This window comes from Fonsecaea multimorphosa, assembly GCF_000836435.1.
Source record: "Fonsecaea multimorphosa CBS 102226 unplaced genomic scaffold supercont1.11, whole genome shotgun sequence".
In the NCBI taxonomy this organism is placed as follows: Eukaryota; Fungi; Ascomycota; class Eurotiomycetes; order Chaetothyriales; family Herpotrichiellaceae; genus Fonsecaea; species Fonsecaea multimorphosa.
In genome coordinates this window covers 366,894-386,027 of record NW_015971645.1, presented here as the reverse complement: position 1 = coordinate 386,027, position 19,134 = coordinate 366,894, and the positions used below count along the sequence as shown (strand labels likewise).

Sequence of the window (19,134 nt, the reverse complement as noted above, 5' to 3'; positions counted from 1 at the left end):
GGATTCGCTCCTCGTCAGATCATGCGGGCCCCCATCGAATCAAAGTAGAGCACTCGTTGGGGGCCGAGCCAAGGACCGTTCCAGCTGAAGGCGAAAACAATAGTTTGGGGTCCGAAATGCAGTCGCTGAAGCCAGAGACGTCTCACCCTTCAGCCCAGAAGGGGCTCTTCCTCCGATGGAGGATGCTGCCTGTGTAATAGAAGCATAAATCCTCTTTCGAGTGGCTTCGAGCTTCGTCAGCTCCTCGTCGGAGTGCTTCCCATTCTTTTGACTTCGAGTTGGACGGTCGGTAAATTGCACATATTGGATAGGCTCTGTGTTGCAGGTACTCTCGACATATCAAGGAAAATGGCGTACAACCAGAATCCAGGCGGCCAGTACTATGCCCAGCAACAATATGGCTCGAACGGTGAGGAGAGAAGGAGTCCGTCCGCCTTCACTTCACACTGCTAATCGTGACAGTTCCATACCAAGACCAGGGCCAGTATCAAAATCAATATCAGAATCAATACCCTCAGCAGCCGCAACAACAGCACCATGCTCCTCAGGGAGGGCCGTCGACCGGGGGAATGTTTGATTCAAGCTGGCATTCAACAGTGGATGGCATCTCGTATTCGATCACTAACCGTGACACGAACGCCATGCTGAACGTGCGCATTCCCCGGGATGTCGTCATCAGGAGCAAGCCTGGGGCCATGATTCAAATGACTCCAACCATCCTCCTCCAGGGGAAGATAAAGTTCAGCATGAAGAAACTGTTCACGGGGTCACAGTTGGCTGAATCCACGTACACTGGGCCTGGAGAAGTATCCCTGGCACCTACTTTGTTTGGTGATATATCCGCCATACCTGTTCGTCCAGATGAGGGCTGGAACCTCGGGAAGGAAGCTTTTCTGGCGTGCACGAGTGGGGTGGTGAGGGATACAAAGAGTCAGAGCCTCGGAAAGGCTTTCTTCAGTGGAGAAGACTTGTTCATCTACCACATCTCTGGCCAGGGAACACTCTGGGTCACATCCTTTGGTGCTATTGTCGCCCGAGACGTAAGTAAATCGATCCCCTTGATATTCCGCCAAACTGAGCCTCTCTCGTTTGTTGTCGTCTCTGGAAAACACTCTCTGACCCGTCCACTAGCTTCAACCCAACGAACAGCACATCGTGGACAATGGTCATCTTGTCGCGTGGAACTGTCAATACGCAATTGAAAGGGCCGGAAGGGGCGGCATGGACAGCGTGAAAACTGGCGAAGGTTTGGTCTGTCGATTTACAGGCCCCGGCAGGATTTACATCCAGAGCAGGAACCATGACGAGTTTGGTGAATGGGTTGCTTCGCGGACTTCAAGCTCATGATATCTATCCAGCATCTGATGATCGTCGACGTCCAAAGACAACATCCTGGTGGCATGCAGAAAGCAAAGCAGGGTTTGTGGTAACAATGGATAGGTGTCTTGCTCCCATAGGCTGTCACTCGTAGTGAGGAAACATTGGCACCTCCAATCTGAATAAATGAGCAACAACAGACAAGGAAGACAGACTTGGATAGGACGCATAGAAGAGGTATCAAAGGGACAAGCGTGAGATGCTTGATGTCTGTACTGCGCCAGATGTAAAATACTCCTCCGTTCTTATCTCAACGTGCGGTAATCAAATGCTTCACCGGACGAGACCTTAGGACCTCGTATCAGCACGTGACCGTGAATTCAACGTCATTTTCGTCCATGCGCTTCAGATCAACATTCAAAGCCGCTTCTCTGTCGGTTTTGCTTGCGCTTCTTGTCCCTCTGCTTGCTCGCCTGCAGCCTCCGTCCCCAGAGGTAGCCCGGCTTTGTTTCGCAAAATGTTGGACGCCTTCGAGATCTTGACGACCTCTGGTGTCGTCTTGTGGTCGAGGTCCTCTTCCAAAATCGGCGCAGCCGCAGTCAACAGTCTGATCAACGATGTCTTCATCGAAGAGAAAGTCCGCCCGACCGCGACCAGCTCAAATAATCCTACGTACAGACATGACAAGTACACCTTGAAATATACGTTGGTCAAGGATCTGGGCCTAATATTCGTGGCCGTCTATCAGTCTCTGCTTCGCCTTACATGGGTTGACAAGTTGCTTGATGACATCCAGACAATCTTTGTCCAAGTCTACAGGGGTCAACTTGAGGAACTCGATTACGCCGCCCTGAAATATCCCTTTGACCCGTACTTCGATGAAGAAATGCGCCGGTTGGATGAAAGCATGCTCGGGGCCGTCACCCGGGAGCCAAGTCACGTTGAAGTGCCGCTGGAGGAGAAGAAAACAAGTGCTGAAGAAGGGGACACTGGGGGACCACCACCCCCGGAAACGCCACAGACACTCAAGGCACAGCCCAAAGCTGTGCCAGGGGTCAACGAAAGTTCTCTCCAGAATACTCCCGTCCAGTCACCTGATACATCTCGTCCGACGACTCCTATTCCAGGCATTGCACCACATCTGTTGACAGAGAATGGCAGGCCACAAAGTCGGAGCTCTCGGAGAGCAAGAAAGGCTGCTCACGCTGCTACTTCTGCCAATGTTTCCAGTGGAGACGAAGCTAGGAAACACAAACCGGCCAAAACCAGCGCAAAGAAGGGTCGGGTTTGGGGTCCTGATGGGATAGCCGATGTGGAAGATGATGTGAAACTCGACTACTCGGCTGGCGATGCTGGCACCAATGGAGAGACAGGGATGAGATCTCCGCCGCCGGAAACCATTTCGCAGGAGAGTTGGGGAACGAAGACCAAACAAGGCCAGTTCGTCCTTAAAGATCTTGGCGATGAAGTGAACAACATCCTCAAGTCGGCAGATGCCAACAAAAGCGAGACCAACGGGACTGGAAAATCGACCTTTGGTGCAATTTCAGGATACTTCAGGAACATTGTGGGTGGGAAGACGTTGACGAAGGAAGACCTTGAGAAACCTCTGAAGTCCATGGAAGAACACTTGATCAATAAGAACGTTGCCCGTGACGCAGCTATTCGGTTGTGCCAGGGAGTGGAGGCTGAAATGGTGGGCAAAAAAACAGGAGCATTCGAATCAATCGATGCGGCATTGCGACCAGCGCTGGAAAACTCACTCAGGAAGATTCTCACGCCAAGATCATCATTGGACCTCCTCCAACAGATCGAAACCGTTGCAAATCCAACTGGAGCAAAAGCGGCACCACGTCCGTTCGTCATCACCATTCTGGGTGTGAATGGCGTTGGGAAATCCACCAACCTCTCAAAACTCTGCTACTTCCTCCTGCAAAACAACTACCGCGTCTTGATTGCCGCAGGCGACACATTTAGATCCGGCGCTGTCGAACAATTGAACGTCCACGTACGGAATTTGAGGGAGCTCACCGCTCGCGAAGGCCTCGGCGCAGTCAGCATCTACGAGCGAGGTTACGGCAAGGACGCAGCAAATGTGGCCAGGGACGCGGTCACCTTTGCAAAGGAGAACGACTATCAAGTCGTGCTGATTGACACGGCCGGACGAGCCCATACTAACACACAACTCATGGCGGCGCTGGAGAAACTCGTGGACTTTGCGAAACCAGACTTGATCCTCCAAGTTGCAGAGGCACTGGTGGGTAACGATTCGGTAGGACAGGCGCAGAACTTCACCAGAGCCCTGGGTAAGAACCGGAAGCTCGATGGGTTCATTGTCTCCAAGGTTGACACGGTGGGATCTGGGATCGGGACAATGATCAGTCTCGTTCATGCTACTTCCGTACCGGTGCAATTTATTGGCGTGGGTCAGCATTACGGGGATTTGCGCCAGCTGTCAGTGCCTTGGGCGGTGAATATGCTGATGAACTGATTCGACAATGATTGAGGAGCTGATTGATGACTGAAGCAATTTCTGTCTGGCCGAAACGAGATACAGCGCACAAGTTGATGGGAATGTGAGTCTTGCACTCTCCAGATGCTGGATGGCCGTGTGAGAGAAGCTAGGGCATTCTATGAGGCACTTCTGCCTTTCGAGTCAGAGTTGATGATCGGATCAGCTTCTCAAGGGATATTTCAGAAATGCCATGGCAGAGACATCGAGCGGGAGATATCACGGCGTCTCGCCGATCCTGCAGATAAGTACGAAATTAAAAAAGAAAAAAAGAAACAAATCCTTGGGGAAGTGAACTTCCTCCATGTTTTCAAAGTCGCATTTCATCCTTGATTCGTCTCCCTTGTCTGAAGTATTTTGCGGAAACAAACACTCGCAACCCCTTGGCCCTTTTGCCCTCCAAATTCGAACACGGGGTACTTTATTGTATCGTACACCTCAAACACCACCCTCTTCGCACCCTCTTCCGAGATTCCTGCCTTTGGAGTGGTTGAGTTAGTACCATTGTCAGGATCATTATTCTCGCTGCCCCTGCCCCTGCCACTGCCACTTGGTGAGGAAGTAGTGAACCACGACACCACCTCGGCCTCGGTCCAATTACAGCTGGTCACCAGCAGGAAGCCGCCCGTCTTGACCATCTGCAGGACTTTTGAGGGGTAGAGCTCGCAGATGCGTCGTGGGCGGTTGGTCGAGTGGTCGTCGGAGACTGTGGCTGAGGAGAGGGAGATGGCGTCGAATGTGCCCTTGTCGAGAACGAGGTCGAATCCTGAATCGGGCCACCAGGGCTGCGAGGCGGGGGAATCGTGGATGATGTCTAGGACGTGGAAGTCGATGTTCTCCATTTTCATGTTTGAGGAGGTGGAGCAGGAGGAGTAGGAGGAGGAGTATTGCGCGCACAACTTCCTCGCCAGCTCGACGCTCTTGCTCGAGTAATCCACCCCGACCATGCGTCCTGCATACCCTCCGTGGAGACGCAAAGCGAACAGGGCGCTGCCGTTGCCGGTGCCCAAGTCCAGCACCGCCGCAGGAGCATTGCCACCCTCTCGGACCTGTGTGCTGGTTCCTGAAGGAGGGATATAGTTTGGCGACAACGGGAATGTCGTTGAAGTCAGGAACGCCAGTGTTTTGGCGGGCGCGCCGACGTCGTCGAACCATGAGTCCAACTCCGAGGGATCGGGTGGTTCCTCGTTCCCGGCCTCATTGCCAGCGTTGACGTTTACATCGTCTTCGCCGTCTTCGTCTTCAACTCCAACACCGTTTTCTAGATCGTTCTGGTAGTATTCGTCCCAGCTTCAACACCGCTGTTAGTTTGCGTGGCGTCGAAAGACACGGGGGGTGAGGCAGAAGGAGACGCACTCACTACTCCTTCGTGCCCAGTTCGCTTGGTTCGAGGTGTGCTGGATGATGGGACTTCTCCGCAGACATTATTCGATTATGATATTGTCGTTTCTTGAGAGATGCATATATGTATGTATGTGTGTCCCGTCTGCAGAAGGGAACCAGGCCTTCACAAATGGTTATGGATATTAATACGCCAGAAAGATTTCTCCATCAGCCTTTTTGGTGCCGCATCTAATCTTATCAAGGGACACAACCCCGCCTCTCAGCCTTGCATATGCGTGCTACTAACTCTGCATCATTTTCAAATGTTGCGCTACAGGGGTCCGTCCGGTTGTCCGCGTCAATGGTAAAAGTGATAAACCTGGCACGTATTGGAGGACGACATGCAAAACACCCACGGCGTCCCCGGGGGCACTTACACCTACCACTCCCGTCGGTTCGGAGACATCGACTTGAAGATCCCCCAGCACCCGGACGTCGAGGAAGGCAGAAAACTGTTCGCGCATTACCTGTGGAACGCGGCGGTGATTGCGGCGCAAGGGATCGAGAGGGCCAGTTTCGACGACGCAGAGGCTGGGAATCAAGCACTGCCACCGCACGAGCAGAGCGAGGAGAATAATGATGAGGACGGAGAAGAGAAGAAGGAGGGAGCAGCGGAATGGAAATGGCAGAGGAAGTACTGGGACGTAAGAGGGAAGACGGTCGCTGAATTGGGCGCCGGTACGTGAGAAGAAGCCTTTTTTAACTTTGACGTATGCGAGTCAGTCAGTCAGCCAGACGCCGGGGGTAGTAGAGCGAAGGCAAAAAACGAAATCGGACCTCGCTCACTGCGAGTTACAAACAGGCACGGCGTTGCCGTCCATCATTGCGGCCCTCTCCGGCGCGCTCTCGGTCACCATCACGGACCACCCGTCGTCGCCCGCCCTGACCACCGGCGCCATCGAGCAAAATGTTCAGAGAAACATTGTCGAGCGACTTGGCCCACCAGAAGCAGAAGCAGCAGTAGCAGATTCCGGAACCTCAACTGCGCCGACGACGTCGCGCTCGCCCGCAACAGTTCGTATGTCAAAGTCGGATTCAGCGGTGGTGGTCAACGTCTACGGCTACACGTGGGGCACGACGACCATGTATCTGCCGTCGCATTACGGTAAGCCAGCCCCGGGGCGACAGTCCCAAAGAGGCTCCGACCGTATCATTCTAGCAGACTGTCTCTGGATGCCTTCTCAGCATGTCAACCTGGTCAAGACAATATTCCACTGTCTCCGCCCAGAGCAGGAAGAGCCCTTGGAATCATCAGCAAGTCACGGCGCCGACCAAAGTTGTGCATTGGTGGTTGCCGGCTTCCACACCGGTCGAGAGATCGTGCGGCATTTCTTCGAGGTAGCTACCGGAGACTATAGAATCCCATCGCCCCCACCGTCGTCCTCAGAGATTGACGCCAGGGACATAGACAGGTACGGGAAGAAGGATGAGAGCGCCTGTCTGCGCGCCGCCGAGATCTTTGAGACCGACGTGAATGGCCTCCGCAGGCCCTGGGAGCCTTCTCGGCCGGGCGAGACTGAAGGCCAAGCCAAGAGGTGGTGTGTGGTGGCTGTGCTTGTAAGAAGATGAAACCGCACACGGATCCAAAACTCGTTACATGAGCCCTGTCGCACTGTACAGGAATATCCAGGCGCAAAATCGAATATAGCCCTGAAACCTGAAACACAGAGCTCTCTGGGTATCCTGTAGATGAACGAATACGACGTGGTTTGCGTGCAAAGCTTTGTCCGTCCATTTGAACCCGCAGCGAGGAGGATGCTTTGTTGTATTTGCCCTACATATGCACTCTGTAACTGTTCATGCATAGCATGAGCCAATCCTGCATCCATCTCCTCCGCCCAGTGTTGATGGCCATGCGCTGAAGCATACCTTGACGTGCCGCAGCAATCCATCCCGGTTTGTACGCAGAGTAAAATTCATGAATCATCACTCCATCCCTGTGCCGTGTCGCACAACCTTTTTCAGTTCGAAGAGTCATCGTGACACCCATTCCCAGCAAGAACATCCGTATGCATTCAACATTGCCTCAGGGTTGGTATACCCTCCCGAGGCATATTCTGAAAACTGCCGGTGCGCGCTTCCGACCCTGAGTTTTGCCCACTAAAAGTTCATTTTGCCGCCACTCATTCCAGCCTTTCGCCTGAGCGCCATACGAAATACCGTGTCCGAAAGCCAAGCTACATTGCAAACGCTAAAGTGATGGATTGAACCTGTCGAGGTTGTAGGACGACGGTTGAGGTGGAGGTGGAGGTGGAGGATGTAATTGGAAAAAGACATGTCGGTTGCCAGAAGCATCCATCCCAGATGAGTTCGTCCTAGATACCCTCCCACTCTTTGTGGGTGGTTCGTCATCCTCATCTTCGCTCAGAGTCAAATCAATGACTTCGCGAGGTCTCTTTTTGCTATGCGCTGATGACTTGGACGCTGAAGGAGCGGTGGATACTTCTCGAGAAGATAGCGGCGGTGTCTTGACACTGTGAGGTGTCAGTGTTTCGAGCTTGGGCGCTCGAAAGCTGGGTCCATTTGTGATCTCGACCAGATCGCCGTCGTCATCGTCGTTTCCACCGTCATCGTCATCATCAGATGGCGTGGGATTAGACCTGCGACCAACATTCTCGTTTTCGCTCTGGATGTGCCATTTCCCGTCGGGGTCGACGGTAACTGCCTCTACACTCTTTGGCGTCAGGTTCAGGATGTCGTTAACATACTGATCTAGAGCCAGCTGATTCCAAGGTGCAGCTCTGTTGCAGATTGGACAGGTCCATGTTGGGGCTTGTTCCTGGAGCTGAAGGTATAAGGCTGCGTCGAAGCATTGCAGATGATTGCAGCCGATACCACGACAGGGCGTTGTGATGCGCGTGTAACCGACAGGATCCTTCAACGAAAGAACCATAGATGTAGCCACCAGTTCGTCTGGGTCTTCAGCTTTCCGACGCACTGGATTCTTATAAGCTCCAAAACCAATCTGAGGCCAAAGTGAACTTACTCTCCCGTATGACTTGATCTTTGGAGATCATGCGGCCTCGTCTGATATCGGCGACCAGGTCGTCAATCGGCTTCACCAAGACCAGATTGACCACAACGTAGAATTTCTGTGCATTTGATTTGTCCTATTTAGTATGGATAGTTCTTGATGTGAGATCAGACACAAAATGAGAATGGGGTAACAAATCGACGTATCGGGGCGCACCTTTGTGGTTAAGGCATAGATCATCTCGACCGTGTTCGGAAACTGGGCGGGCTTTTTCTTGACAAAGCTCGTGATATCCGCAGGTCTAGTCGATCCGGGCCTGTTTTTCAGTCCTTTCAGATTCGCCTTGACCTCAAGCCCGTTACATTTCAGCTCCACGTTGTGAGGAAACGCAATTTCGGAAAGGTCGTTCATATAGGAATCGGAGCTTTCGTAGGTTCCGTGGGGGTCTGAGGTGCAAAATACCATGACACGGAATGTTGGATTGTTGAGCAGCGCCTCGTGGCTATCTTTGGGCAGGGAGACTATGATCCTTAGAGTATCTCTGGTCGACTCTCGGACTAGTCTCTCGTCAGCGGATGCAGGCGCTCCAACGGGGTAGACATCGAACCGACCTTTGCACTCGTATGGGTTGGTGAGTGGCTGATAAATCGTGTAGAAAGGCGAGGCTTTGAAGAGTAGCTCTCCTGCTCTTGGTCAGCGCCTCTTCCTTTCTCACAGAGGTACACTCCATACTTGGCACCGACGTCTGATGGGAAGGCATGTTGTAAGAGCTGTGAGCACTCGGCGAGGAAAACTGAGGTGAGGCAGAAGAGGAGGGCGTGTGATTTGAATAGTGCGGATTGAAAGAGTTGCCGTTTTGATATGGAGGAGGGACACCTCTTATCGTCGCGCGTACTCTTTGCAGCGCGGACATATCTGCGGCGTTGCGCAGTTTCTCGATATCTGTAGAAGTGGAAGTCAGGCTGAGGCAGGTGGCATGCAGTTGAAGGCACTTGACATACAGGCTATTGTTCTGATTTGAAGCTCACTTTTGACTCCCGACAATGGCAGGCCTTCGCTGCGCAGTACATTCTTTAACTTCTCGACAGTGAGGGCTTTTACTTGGGCAATCAATGCTTGCACATAATCCTGCAGGGGCCCATTCATGTAGCCGTTGGTGGCCATGGGGCGTGCCATCGCTATCGGTGTCATTCCCTTTTCTCTTTACAAGATGGCCGAACAGAGAGGAGATATGGAAATTAGGCTGGGAGTATCGGTGGCAACGGTCGTCGAAACATGGTCGGAAAAGAGGGCGAGAGCGAACTTGCGCGCAGCCGCAACCTCTTCGGACGCCCTCTATGTCCGTCGGTGAGTGGCTCTGCGGAGAGGCAGCGAGAACAGTGTGAGAGACGAGGATGGAAGGTGAAGTTGGGCTACATTCTCCCTCGGGAGAGAAGAACTTTGCATAGAAGTGAAGTGAAGTTGATGCCGTCGCCCGAGTCGTCAAGATGCGGCAGCACCGCAGTCACTGGATTGCGAATCGGCGCAACCCCGGCAGTTTGGCATTTGACTGGCTGGAAAAATCCAAGGGAAATGAATTTGTCCCACCACCATCATCACCACCACCACCGCATGCAATTCATGCAACTTGTTCACCAAAGCACACACTTCACTTGAGCAGCCATGGCGAAATCTGCAAGGGCCTCTGTGGTCAAGAAAAATCACCGCAATCTTCGCGCCAAAGTGTACGGTCCTGCGTCTGATGCTCGCACTGCTAGATTATCTGCAAAACTTCAAGAGCTGGCAGCCAAACCGAAACCAGAGACTGAGAAGGCCATGGACGTAGATGACAATGCAGAGCAGGCTGCGGGAGATGAGCCTCGCAGCACCAACTCCGAAGGTACTTTCGTTCACCTTCCAGCCACTCCAAGCCACCACTGACCTGAAGCACGCAGGAATGGATATCGATGCACAAGGAGCAGGCATGAAGCCCGTCAAGTCATCCAAGGCCCGAAATCAAGCCAACCGCAAAACGCACAAGGTCTCCAAGAGGAAATCCAAGAACTCGGTCGTTTTCGCATCAGAAATCGCTAGGAAGAACAAAATGGCGAGACAGAAGACCAGACGGTGAAAGAGGAAGAGGAAACCCGAATCCCCATGGAAGGAAATCAGCCTGCTGTTCTCTACATTGAGGAGGTTGTGGCTGCCCAGATATTGGATTCTGTCCTGCCGTTGAGCTGCTTGTGCTTGCCATACACCCGACTTCTGCTCCTGCCATTCAACAAGTAGGAAGTCAAAGTTATGAGGGTGTTCTACCTGCAAGCTAGCTACCTGACTCTCTCGGCACATCAGTCCAGGATACACATTTACATCAGCCATCGACCATCCGGTTTCGTCCATCGTTAGGAACAGATCTTACCGTCTATCTTTCAGTATCACGAGACTCGGAAAGCGCTCGTTTTCTACCGCCATCTCATTGTGCCGCCTGCGAATTTGGTGTCTCGCAGCGTATGCTCGTCGAACGAACCTACGACCCTCGAAATGGACGCTCTCCCAATCAATAGGCCCCGCACTGCAACTGGTCCTATGGGCTGCTTGAACTATCCTCCAGAAATTATGAATCAGATCTACCGCGAGCTCCTCGTCGATGATAGCCAGGTCCTCTGCTTCCTCTGTTCCACAGATCCAGCCTTCCAAACAATTGGTCTGAAACAGGCGGTTAATCCACGTCCAACTTCAAGTACCGGCGAACTGGATTGGGCCCACCTCTACGACACCCGATATTATGTCGACAGCAACGGTCTTTCAGCGCAATTTCTCCGTGTTTGCAAGAGAATATGGAGAGAAGGTAGCGCTGTGCTCTACGGGAACCTGACGATCGCCATGCGATGGACGCCAAAACCAGATCCTTGCCTAGGCCCTTTCTTCAAACGGAACACTCACCATGTTCTTACCTGGGCCAAGGTCGTTTATCCTCGCAGCAGCGACCCGTTGCCCCTGGTCGGTAAGGGCAGCAGTCCGTGGCACCTTTTGCACTGGGGTGCCACTCATCCTACAGAGAGTTGGGATTTGGACAGACAAACACTAAGACGGATACGCGAAAAGCGGTTGTCCGAGACAGGCAGGAGAACACTGAGAACTGGGGCTAGATCCGCCAGTTGTTGATCCAGCATGGCTGGCGAGGTCATGTTAGAGGCATTTGTCCCTCGCTTGAAGAGCATCGTGTTTTGCATTGTTAAGTGTCTCATGCGTGTGGTGGACGACCATCTTAGATTTTATTGAGTTATCAGCAATGTTCTGATGCACGCAAACAATGCAAAGTGTACGCCACCTCTTTGAAGCCCTCATTACGCTCCTCTCTTACATGCTAGTCTGCCTCGTCCCCATTCGTGACGGCACAATCGCTGGGTGGGGATCTAATATAGCTCGCCACCGGTATATTACTGCATAGCAAAAATGGATGGATGGATGAATAGATATATGGATTGATGGAGAACAGCTTGTATCAATATGTATCAACATGACATTGGCAAAGATTCGACGGTTGCTTCCCAGTATGTCCCAGTATGGCATTCTTTCTTCCCTCCCCTTTACCTTTTTTTATTTCTGGATTCTTGAAGGGACATTGTCCGTTGACAAGCATGCACAATGCACAACATTGCATACAATACATACGCGAAATACACACAGAGACAGAGACATCGCGTTGCTCACCAGGTTCCATACCACAAGCCCCTCCTGGCATACTTGGCACTCCCGCTCGCGCTGGTCAACTGGTAGACGTTCAGCACCGCGGCGGCGCCGCACAACTCGGAAGCGTTGCCGGCGCAGGTCATGTTGCAGGCTGCGTCGCCGGCGGGGGCGAGGGTGGCGCCGTTGATGACGCCCGCGGCGTTGCAGAAGCACTGGTTTTGGTCCTCGACGCCCATCCACGGGTAGCCCTTGGAGAAGCAGTAGGCGGCGCAGGCCTCGACGGTCAGCGTTGCTGAAGTGGTGGTCGCCGAGCCGTTGACGTTGGTGCTGCCCAGCGCGCGAGCCCCCGTGCCTTCGTTGTAGCACCCCACGTACGCGTACTGGGACCCGGGCTGGTTCGGCACGTTTACGGGATTCGGGTTGACGGGCGCGACGTACAAGTCGTTCTTGTACAGGGAGATGGCGTTGGGGCCGCCACAGACCTCGCTGCTGTTGCCCGCGCAGGTCATGCTGCATTGGGACGATGCAATTTGCATGGAATTAGGGGAAAGCACGCTGTCGGCCAGGCATTGCGAGGCGTATTCAAGCCCAAAGTACTGCAGATTGAGCTGTTGCGCTTGCTGTGCGCAGTAGTCGACCGTCACGAATGTGCCGGAGGTGAAGAGGGCGCTCAATGCCCGTGTTGGGGTGGTCTCGCTGTAGCAACCGATCAAAGATATTCCTGTGGCCGGGGGAACAGGGCTAGCACTTGATGAAGGCGAAGAGTTTCCGATCGTGCCGGTGCCGTTTCCAGAGTAGTAGTTTCCTAACGACCACACTGAAAGGCGAGAGCCTCCACCGCAGAACTCGGTGTTGTCACCTGTGCAGAACATGGAACAGTCCGACTGTGGGGCTGTAGCGGTACTGATGCTGTTGCCGCAGTAGCATTCTAGAAGAGTTCAAAGTCAGTTCAGAGGGGACTATGAACGGAGAGGAAAAGGGGAATGCTCCGCGTAGCTTAGCTTACCTTGACTATACTCGGTGCCGAAGAACGCAGAGCTGGTCATTGAGCAGAACGCAGCACAAAGCTCCAAAGTCATACCAGTGCTGTTCGAGAAGGACGTTCCCGACAGGGCTCGGCCTCCCACTGCCTCCACGAAACAACCTTGGTATGTTGCATTCCCGCCGCCTGGGACAGACATGACGGTCGAACCGGCTACAGGCGTCGGTTTGATGGCCGGACCCGAGTACGTGGTATCATTCCATATCTGCATGAGACTCTGTCCGCCACAATATTCGAACTCATTGCCACTGCAGATCATGTAGTCCTGTTGTGAACAGTTCAGTGCGCTCTGCAGCGGCTGCGTCAGCTCGCTAGCGCAATAGCACTGAGTCGAGAACTCCATGCCAGCCATGAAGTAGCCGTTTTGATGGCAGAAGGCTGTACAACTCTCGATGGACATGTTGTTTGAACTGGTGTAGCTCAAACCGGCCAGTGGGCGAGGCGTGCTTGAGTCGAGAGCACATCCCATGTACTGCCAGCTGCCTACTAGTTGACCCGGAATGGCGACGGATCGGTTCATCCAGTCCTGGTTGGGGATGTAGTTCAGCGCCGGTTGGACGGGACAGATATTTTGAGTGGCACGTATAGGCCCGCCTGTTGGAGGGTTGCAACCTGGAAGCACATTCAGTAGGCCGTGGACAGTCTCATTAACGATGGGAGGCTGTTCGGGACAGTTCTGGCTGAAATACGGATCGACAGATGCTTGGAGCGGTGGACAGAGACCGATCTGACCATCGTTGGTGGCGTTGGCACCCATACACTGGTCCATGGCAGCTTCCAGGACATCCATGTCCCAGCCATTCAAGAAGTCGCCATGGAAGCCGTAGCCCGTCGTATCGCCCTGAGAAAAGACGAACATTCCACCGTCAGATTGGTCGACGGTGTCCACAGAATAGATGACTTCGAAGAACAAGTGAGGGAGCAGATACGGATGGTCAGGCGGGCAGATCCCATTGTCCATTCCAGAGAGATACGCCACGTGGCTCTGGTCACTCTTGTATAGATTGACACCATCCCAACAGCTTTGGAAGTGTATCTGGGCGCGAAGACCGGAGTCACATTTGGTGGAATTGAAGCCTGGAGTCTCTGGCTCGGGTCCACTGCTGTCCAAACAGGCGAAACTGACACGGTTGGAAATCGGAGTACCGCCATAGGACGCGTTTGAATAGGTCATGGTGTTTGGGTCGAATGAGCGAGCCGCAGCATCGCCAGAAAGCATACGGAAGCCAACTGGGAAAGGAATCATGTTGGGGACATCCACGCCTCGATCCAGATAGTACACGACTGTTCCATCATGCGGGACTTCCTCATATGATCCATTGCGGTGTCTGTAGTACAGATTCGGGGTCCAGTAAGCGCTCTTGTCTTGTTGAATGCTGCAGGAAGTGCAGAAAGAGGCTTGGAGGCTGTCATAGGTCGATGTCGTGTTTATGTCTACCCGTTGTCAGTGAGGAAAACTTCTCCACAGCTATCAAGTCAATACTGACTGTTTGGTCCTGCAATGGTGTGACAGTGACCGGACACCCCTCCGGGGTTGACAATGGGATCAACTCTGCCCACCTGAACGGTTCCGCAGACCATACGCCAGAATGCAGAGACATGGCCAAAAGTCAAGCTGAGCACGATGGCCAGAAAAGCGCCTGAGATATTCCTCATCTTGATCATGTACGGCAGACCTTGCGCAGTGATGGGGGCCAGTCTGGAGAACAGAAGCAAACGACGGAAGAGAAGGGTTTCAGGTCGTCCCTGGAAATCATGGGCAAAGGAGCAAAGAAGCTTTCTGACTGCTTTGAGACGTACCTACCGCCGCAATCGGCAAGCTCAAGCGCCAATTGGTAAAGGAAAATGAGGGAATCATATCAGACACCTATGGGAGGCTCTCCAAAGTTTGCATGCAGCGGTCTAGAGAACAAAAACAAAGACGCGAGGGAGGGAATTCGCACGCAACATTACGCACGTGGCAGTAAAATTGCAGAAAAGACAATGAGGTCCGAGAAACCCTTTGTTTAGTAGGCGAGTTCTGGACCGGGTGACTGGTGTGAGTGAAGTGACGGAAATCGGCACTGGTTTGCGTCAGCGTGTGGGGAAGTTCATTAGATTCGCATATCACTGAGAGGCTGTATAGTCTGTGCTTGATGAGAACAGAAGGGGACGAGATGGCAGCGCATTGATGTGTCGACGGTGCAAAGGGGTGAGAAGTCCAGAGTGAAGTCGAGGAATGTGCAGCCTCGTGGAGTTGGCGTGGATGGGGCCAGCCTCAGTCACGTGGAGGCACGAGGCGGCGCTTTTCGATTTTAACTCTAGCGTGTCAAGAGCGCGTGTCTCCCACGCGTCTAGCTCCTGGTGGGTGCCTGGAGATCGCCAACCTGATCAGCCAATTTCCCTGAAAGCTCATCCCTCAAAATTAGAGCTCGAGGCTTGAACTGACGCAAAGCTCGTGCTTGCAACAGGAAAGCTTGATAGGTTGCGAACGCTGCACTGGCCAGCGTTTGACCAGGTTGTCGATAAAAATTCTCCGACGCCAATCGATACTTTTATCCATTAGCTTGGTCAGTAGATGTTCGGAGCAGTGGCAGCAGACCAGGGTCCAACTACTGCATGACCGTTGGATAGGAACCGGTCTAAAACGTCGGTGAGGATCGAGGAGAATTGCGGCCATCGAAGACAAGAGGGTAGTGGTGGTGTCTCATTTACGAGATGACGGGCCATAGAAGCGATGGGCAGGACTACGCAGTGCTCATTACAGTCATCATATCAACCAATGTCCTTGTACATGGACGAAGTGACGCGCTTTGGCTAGCAGCACGACTACCGGAACAAGCAACAGACTTGATTTAACATTAAGAGCGTCAGATGATGGAAGGGGCTGCGTCAGTTTCTTGACTCTAGGTAATCTCTGCCTAAGAGATACTCGGTACGCAGCTTGGTAGGTAGGGTATGCCGCTGCAGCTGTCCTCACTTTCAACGGGGGGCATGCATTGGTGATAACACCTCTAGGCACCAAGCTAGGTGGGTGCTAGGGGTGCTAGGGAGTTTAGGCGCCTAATTAGGTGTCCCAACGCAGCGTGGCTCGGTGGGTGGCCGCCGCCCATGCATCCTGCGGCCTGCATCGGGCCTTTTCCTTCCCGGCGCCTCTCGTAGATCCTTCTCCTCTGCTCCTCCCGTGAATCCCTCCACGCCCATCATTTCTGGACACCTGCGTCTGCTCTACTGCTCTACCTGCTCGCACAGGCCTTCGGTCTTCGCCTCACACACCTCACTCCAGAACTACCTCCCAGCGTCTTGAATCCTCATACAACCATCTCCTCCCGAGCTTCAGACCAAATCTACGAATACATGCGCCCGCTGTTCCCGTCCTTACTGCCTCCCTGCGCGTCGGTACAGATCCTGGCGCATACCTCGACCACTTTGCGCACTGCACGGCACCTCGCGGCGCATTGACCATGCTGCTCCCATCCGCATTCTCGTGCGATGGCGGTCTGCAGCCTCAATTAAGACTTCAAAGACCTAAGCTCCAGTCTTTCGGCGCATATGAACCCCAATACTCTACAAATGCGCGCCCGAGCCCGCTATCCTCCAGTTGCCGCGCTCTGCAGGCCATTCTCGGAGCCCCTGGCACCATCCAGTACCCACGACCGACTCAGCCGCTGGACTTAGGGAATCCTTTTGCGCCCGCGGAAGAGACCATCCCTCCCGGAGAAGCACAGACAACACCACCCAGACGCGCGAACAAGCGAGGGCGCAGTGAATTCGAAGAGGACATGATTTCCGCAACATCTACAGATGTACTCATGGAAGATTGTCAGCGCACACCTCAGCCAATTCGAACTCCGAAAAGGCGACGGAAAGTCCCTCTGTCCCTGCCGATGGGTCTCTCAGCGGATGATTTCCGTGCGCTGGAGACACCTGCCGACGAGGTAGAGCTCGACATGCCCATAATCAGCCCTCACGACCACGTACCCTCCGACCAAGATTCGGCTTACGGGTCATCCCCATCAGTGGATGATGCAGAATGGACCGAGGACGATGACCGCATGTTGGTAGAGACAGTGCTCGAAAAGCTGAAACTGTCAAGACGCGATTGGAATGACTGCGCAAGGAAACTGGGCAAGGACAGGGATAGCCTTGGAAGAAGGTGGAGCTTGCTAGTTGGGGAGGGTAATGTTGGCTTGAGAAGAGGTGGCAGGATCTCAAGGACGAATTTGGACATTTCGAGTTGGTGACGGCTCTTGTTGACTTTGGCACGGACCGGTCCCAAACGCTTCTTGCTTGTATGATTATCCTTTTCCAGCTCCAGCGAGCTGGCCTTTAGTAGGTATACCACTGAGGTACCAATGGCTTAGGCAGACGCCTAGACTGTATTTCTCTTGCTTTTCGTACCCGGCAACTTCCATGCCTCTCAAAACCTTGCACAGGGCAGCTTATGAGATTGAGCGAGCGTGCAACTTCTGTCTTCGAAAGCAGGAACAGAAAGCTTCGGTCGAGATCCTGTTCGTAAAGTTGCTGCTGGGGGTCCAGAAAATGTCTCAATTGGCCGAATCTATGTTCACGGCGACCTGGTTCACGAAAGGAACTGTTAAGGACGTATCGGAATATAACCTGAACGGTTCAAAATCGGATTTCATAGCTGCCGGCTTTCGTCATGTAGCGGACCCATTTGACGCTGCTGTAGTTGTTCTTCTCAAAGACCTTCAAGTACCGCACCAGCAACCCGGAGCTCGTAAACATGAGCAGGGAAAAGGTCATGCTCAATGGAGGTCGCGACCATGCCTTTTGGTTCGTCATGCTCGTGAGATGGGCTTCGGAACTGAGCACAAATTCGCTGCCGCCGACAAATCGAGCAATCTTCCACACGATGCAGTTGTTTTCTGGTTCGTACTTGGCCTTCCCTTGGGTGGTCCGTTCTGTGATGCTGGCAGTGTTGAGTGGGGTAGGAATCCTTACCACCACATTGGTCGCGAACAGTTTGCTCCCATAATTGGCTTTGACGGCAATGCTGTATTCTACCTTTGTGGTGCCGACCTCGCGGACAATTGCGTGGACCTTAAATGGCAAATTGACGTTCTCGACAGCCCGGTAGCGCATCAGCTCGAACTCTCCATCTGGCGGGACAAAGGATATGGTCCGGTCGGTCTCAAACTTGCCGAGTTGCACACACTGATGGAATTGACAATCTTCCAGCGTGACAGAGCCTGCTGCTGCCCGTGTAGCCTTGCGGTTCCCTTCTTGGTTCCCGATGGGACCGTCTAATCCATGCGCAATCTGACCCACCACCAACTGATCGTTAAGACCAAACTTGCACTCTGGTGTTCCACTGAGATATGCTCTCATAACAATCTGTCCAGTGACATCCGCACGAAGGACGGTTCCTGTGGCACTCATGAGCAGGTTCACGTCCTCAATAACATCCACAAATGCTTCGTTCTTGCGGTATTTGATGTCTCCTCTTCTCCATGACTGAGCGCCCGTGGCTTGCATCGTGATCTTGGAAGTGTCGCTCGGAGGTGCGGAGACCGATCGAATGGCAGAAGAGATGTTGTCTGGGGTAATGTACATTTTGAGGACATCTATATCGGTGTTTTGAGGGTAGCCAAAGTCGAGGATTTCTGGAGAGATGTCAGCCACCACTCCTTAAATGCTAAGGCCCTACCATACCATCAAGGAGCTCGTATATGAGGACGAAATTATTCTTGACCGCTTCTTCATCGAATTTACCAAAGTATTGCTTTCCCAGCGCGATGAATTTGTAGACGAACTCGAAAACAACAGCGGCATTGGCATTGCTCTTTGTGACTGCCACGAGATAGATGTTTTCGTGTTTGACATGGCTGAAAGTGGTAGAGCCCAAGGTGAGGATAGGCGACCGAACCTGAGCATTGGAGATGACTTGGATGCGGAAGATGTCTGCCAGGCGAGGGCGGCAATCGGGACGGAACGCTCTGAAGATGAGGTTCTCGCCTTTTTGATTGAAAAGGAGGATTCCGCTCAACATCTTGAACCTCTCCACGGCCACAGGGGCCGGTACACAGACGTGGAAGTCACTTGGCTGACATGCGAATAGAATGGTTGGAAATGTATTACTTGCAGGTGGGAAGTGAACATGAAAGGAGCCGGCATCCCGGAGCATAATTTCTCCGATACGGAAGTGCAATGTCCAAGCCTGAGATACTGTGACAAGTCCAACTCAGTCAATCTATTCTGCATGTCGGCATCGAGCTATATATTACAATTGTC

General features: G+C 53.0%; 10 protein-coding genes across 10 annotated transcripts; 6 read left to right on the top strand and 4 right to left on the bottom strand.

Annotated features, from left to right (window-relative positions):
- Positions 1–348: 348 nt before the first annotated feature.
- On the top strand, positions 349–1,347 carry Z520_06134 (uncharacterized protein; the record flags this gene model as incomplete). The annotated part of the gene is made up of 3 exons (XM_016776636.1): positions 349–409; positions 463–1,040; positions 1,132–1,347. 3 exons carry the CDS (start codon positions 349–351, stop codon positions 1,345–1,347), a joined length of 855 nt encoding a protein of 284 aa, XP_016632178.1.
- A 487-nt stretch (positions 1,348–1,834) lies between these two features.
- On the top strand, positions 1,835–3,808 carry Z520_06133 (uncharacterized protein; the record flags this gene model as incomplete). The annotated part of the gene is made up of 1 exon (XM_016776635.1): positions 1,835–3,808. The coding sequence occupies one exon, from the start codon at positions 1,835–1,837 to the stop codon at positions 3,806–3,808; it is 1,974 nt and encodes a 657-aa protein (XP_016632177.1).
- A 344-nt stretch (positions 3,809–4,152) lies between these two features.
- Positions 4,153–5,254, bottom strand: Z520_06132 (uncharacterized protein; the record flags this gene model as incomplete). The annotated part of the gene is made up of 2 exons (XM_016776634.1): positions 4,153–5,119; positions 5,190–5,254. The coding sequence occupies 2 exons, from the start codon at positions 5,252–5,254 to the stop codon at positions 4,153–4,155; spliced, it is 1,032 nt and encodes a 343-aa protein (XP_016632176.1).
- Positions 5,255–5,553: 299 nt separating this feature from the next.
- Z520_06131 (uncharacterized protein) lies at positions 5,554–6,781 on the top strand (the record flags this gene model as incomplete). The annotated part of the gene is made up of 2 exons (XM_016776633.1): positions 5,554–5,890; positions 6,015–6,781. The coding sequence occupies 2 exons, from the start codon at positions 5,554–5,556 to the stop codon at positions 6,779–6,781; spliced, it is 1,104 nt and encodes a 367-aa protein (XP_016632175.1).
- Positions 6,782–7,403: 622 nt separating this feature from the next.
- On the bottom strand, positions 7,404–9,350 carry Z520_06130 (uncharacterized protein; the record flags this gene model as incomplete). Its single annotated transcript, XM_016776632.1, has 6 exons — positions 7,404–8,149; positions 8,199–8,304; positions 8,403–8,743; positions 8,798–8,869; positions 8,919–9,128; positions 9,188–9,350. 6 exons carry the CDS (start codon positions 9,348–9,350, stop codon positions 7,404–7,406), a joined length of 1,638 nt encoding a protein of 545 aa, XP_016632174.1.
- Positions 9,351–9,848: 498 nt separating this feature from the next.
- Positions 9,849–10,296, top strand: Z520_06129 (uncharacterized protein; the record flags this gene model as incomplete). The annotated part of the gene is made up of 2 exons (XM_016776631.1): positions 9,849–10,065; positions 10,121–10,296. 2 exons carry the CDS (start codon positions 9,849–9,851, stop codon positions 10,294–10,296), a joined length of 393 nt encoding a protein of 130 aa, XP_016632173.1.
- A 410-nt stretch (positions 10,297–10,706) lies between these two features.
- Z520_06128 (uncharacterized protein) lies at positions 10,707–11,330 on the top strand (the record flags this gene model as incomplete). The annotated part of the gene is made up of 1 exon (XM_016776630.1): positions 10,707–11,330. The coding sequence occupies one exon, from the start codon at positions 10,707–10,709 to the stop codon at positions 11,328–11,330; it is 624 nt and encodes a 207-aa protein (XP_016632172.1).
- A 545-nt stretch (positions 11,331–11,875) lies between these two features.
- On the bottom strand, positions 11,876–14,556 carry Z520_06127 (uncharacterized protein; the record flags this gene model as incomplete). Its single annotated transcript, XM_016776629.1, has 3 exons — positions 11,876–12,786; positions 12,865–14,334; positions 14,388–14,556. 3 exons carry the CDS (start codon positions 14,554–14,556, stop codon positions 11,876–11,878), a joined length of 2,550 nt encoding a protein of 849 aa, XP_016632171.1.
- A 1,787-nt stretch (positions 14,557–16,343) lies between these two features.
- On the top strand, positions 16,344–17,123 carry Z520_06126 (uncharacterized protein; the record flags this gene model as incomplete). Its single annotated transcript, XM_016776628.1, has 1 exon — positions 16,344–17,123. The coding sequence occupies one exon, from the start codon at positions 16,344–16,346 to the stop codon at positions 17,121–17,123; it is 780 nt and encodes a 259-aa protein (XP_016632170.1).
- A 385-nt stretch (positions 17,124–17,508) lies between these two features.
- Positions 17,509–18,892, bottom strand: Z520_06125 (uncharacterized protein; the record flags this gene model as incomplete). The annotated part of the gene is made up of 2 exons (XM_016776627.1): positions 17,509–18,506; positions 18,556–18,892. 2 exons carry the CDS (start codon positions 18,890–18,892, stop codon positions 17,509–17,511), a joined length of 1,335 nt encoding a protein of 444 aa, XP_016632169.1.
- Positions 18,893–19,134: the final 242 nt, after the last annotated feature.